The sequence below is a fragment of the Phalaenopsis equestris genome, unplaced genomic scaffold, assembly GCF_001263595.1.
Source record: "Phalaenopsis equestris unplaced genomic scaffold, ASM126359v1 Scaffold216512, whole genome shotgun sequence".
Taxonomy (NCBI): Eukaryota; Viridiplantae; Streptophyta; class Magnoliopsida; order Asparagales; family Orchidaceae; genus Phalaenopsis; species Phalaenopsis equestris.
The window spans coordinates 50-2,578 of NW_018235127.1; the positions used below are offsets into that span (position 1 = coordinate 50).

The following is a 2,529-nucleotide window of genomic DNA, read 5'->3' on the forward strand; positions in this document are numbered from 1 at the left end:
GAATATAATAGTTTGGAATATTAGGGGAGTGGCAGACCCTAACTTCCTTAATAGGCTTAAAAATCTGTGTAGGGTTCACAAATTACTTATATTTGTTATTTTGGAACCTCTTATTTATGTTAACAAACATAAGATTCTTGATAAGTTCAAAAATTATCGTCATCATTGCAATGTTAGCAATAAAATTTGGCTTTTTTGGAAACCTACTGTCACTATTAACATTGTGGAAGATGAGGAGCAATATATACTATCTCAAACTTCTGTGGATGATTATCATAGTAGGGCCACTATTGTTTACTCTAGTTAACACTCACAAGATAAATTGAACCTCTGGCATAAACTTGAATCTATGGGGAATATCATTAATGATAATTGGTTTGTAGGTGGAGATTTCAACATGATTATGAAATCTATGGAGAGGAAAGGTGGTGGCAAAGTTGAGCAATCTTTAATAAACAGGTTTACTTGTTTTATTGCTAATGTTGGCCTTTATGACTTGGGTTATTCAGACTCCCCGTACACTTGGAGGAGAGGGTTTCTTTATATGCGTTTGGATCGGTTTTTGGCTAATTCTTCTTTTATCAATCACTTTCATATTATTAAAGTGCAGCACTTGAGCCCTGTTACATCTGATCATAATCCTTTACTGCTTACTCTGGCTTTCACTGTTAAACCAAACATTTCTTGTTTTGACTTTTTAAATGTTTGGATCACTCATAATACTTATCTAAATTTGGTTACTCAAGCTTGGAAATATGATGGAGCTGGAAATCCTTGGTTTATTTTGTGGCAAATGCACAAGAAAATGTCTGCTCATCTTGTTAAATGAAATTATCAGGTTTTTGGGAATGTTCACACTAAAGTCAAGGAGGCTCAACATTATGTTGATACTTTGGAGGCACAACTTGAAACTAACCCTCAGTTGCTGGATAATGTTGTACAAGCTCATATTGCTCTTTTAGATGCTATTACCGTTGAGGAAAACTTGGTTAAGCAAAAGGCTAATGATTCATCTTTTGTTGTAGGGGACAGAAATACAAAGTATTTTCATGCCACTCTCAAACATAGAAGAAACATAAATAACATTTTAAAAATCAGAAAAGGAGATGGGAGCATCTTAACTAATGCTGGAGAGATTGGTGACAGTGCTGTCACTTATTTTTCTGAGCTATTTCAATCATCTACACAAACAATGTCTGTTAATTCTTCTTATTTTGTTGATGAGTATGATTATATTAAAGATTTATCTTTGTCTTATCCTCCAGATGAACATGAAATTCTGAATGCTTTTAAATCTATTTGCCCAAATAAAGCCCTAGGCCCTGTTGGATTATCATCTGCTTTCTATATTTAATCTTGGGATATTGTTAGAAGAGAGGTTGTTGCTGCTATACAGAGTTTCTTTTTGGGATATGACCGTGGTAAATATTTCTCCTCTGCACTTATTGTTCTTGTCTCTAAAGGTAATGACAAGATTACTTGGGAGAATTTTAGACCTTTGTCACTTACCACTGTGGTTTCTAAAGCCATTAGCAAAATCATTGTTAACAGATTACAACCACATCTCTCTCACATTATTGCTGAACAACAATCTGCTTTCATTAAAGGTAGGGATATGTTGCTAAACAACAATATGCTTTCATTAAAGGTAGGGATATCACTGATAATATACTTTTAGCCCAGGAAATGATTGATGAGTTGGATAAAATATGCAGAGGGGGGAATATGGTCCTTAAGCTGGACATAAAAAGCTTTTGATACGATTAATTTGGATTTCATTATGAATATTTTACAAGCTAAAGGTTTTAAACCTGATTTTTGCTCAATTGCAGTGTGTTGGTCAATGGTAAAGCTCATGGCTTCTTTTCTGCTAACAAGGGTATTAAGCAAGGAGACCTCTTATCACCTACTATTTTCATTATTGCTTTTGATTATCTATCCAGGCTTATTAATAAACTTCATTTTGAACATCCTTACTTGCAATTTTCTCATAAATCCAAAGTTATGGTAAGCCACCTTGCCTATGCAGATGATGCTATTTTGTTTCTCAATGCCAGTAAACATGCAATTAAAGCCACTATGTCATTATTGAATGATTTTCAGAACATTTCGAGCATGAGTTTTAACTTAGCTAAATGCTCCCTATATTTTGGCAAAGGTGTTCCCTTATCTACCCATGTTTGGGCTTCCAATGATACGGGTTGCATGGTTTCTAAGCTCCCTATTAAGTATTTGGGGGTGAACATTATTAGAGGCAGAACTAAAAAAATTCAAATGGAGGAGGTGATTGATAAGGTTAAGCTTAAAATTAATGATTGACGTAATAATTACCTTTCTAATGGGGTCGGATTCTTACTTAAAAGTGTTCTTACTACACTTCCCTTATACACTATGCATGTGCTTAAGGCTAAAAAAAGCACAATGAATCATCTTGAAACTCTTTCTAACAAATTTTTGTGGCAGGGAAGTAGAGTTTCTAAAATCTGGGCTAATTGGCAGTATATTTGTAAGCCTCATAGTGCTGAAGGT

The 2,529-nt window shown here is 34.3% G+C and overlaps 1 protein-coding gene across 1 annotated transcript; it reads left to right on the plus strand.

Annotated features, from left to right (window-relative positions):
- The first annotated feature begins 349 nt into the window (after window positions 1-349).
- Window positions 350-1,354, plus strand: LOC110037187. The gene is made up of 2 exons (XM_020741774.1): window positions 350-667; window positions 839-1,354. Exons 1-2 carry the CDS (start codon window positions 350-352, stop codon window positions 1,352-1,354), a joined length of 834 nt encoding a protein of 277 aa, XP_020597433.1.
- Window positions 1,355-2,529: the final 1,175 nt, after the last annotated feature.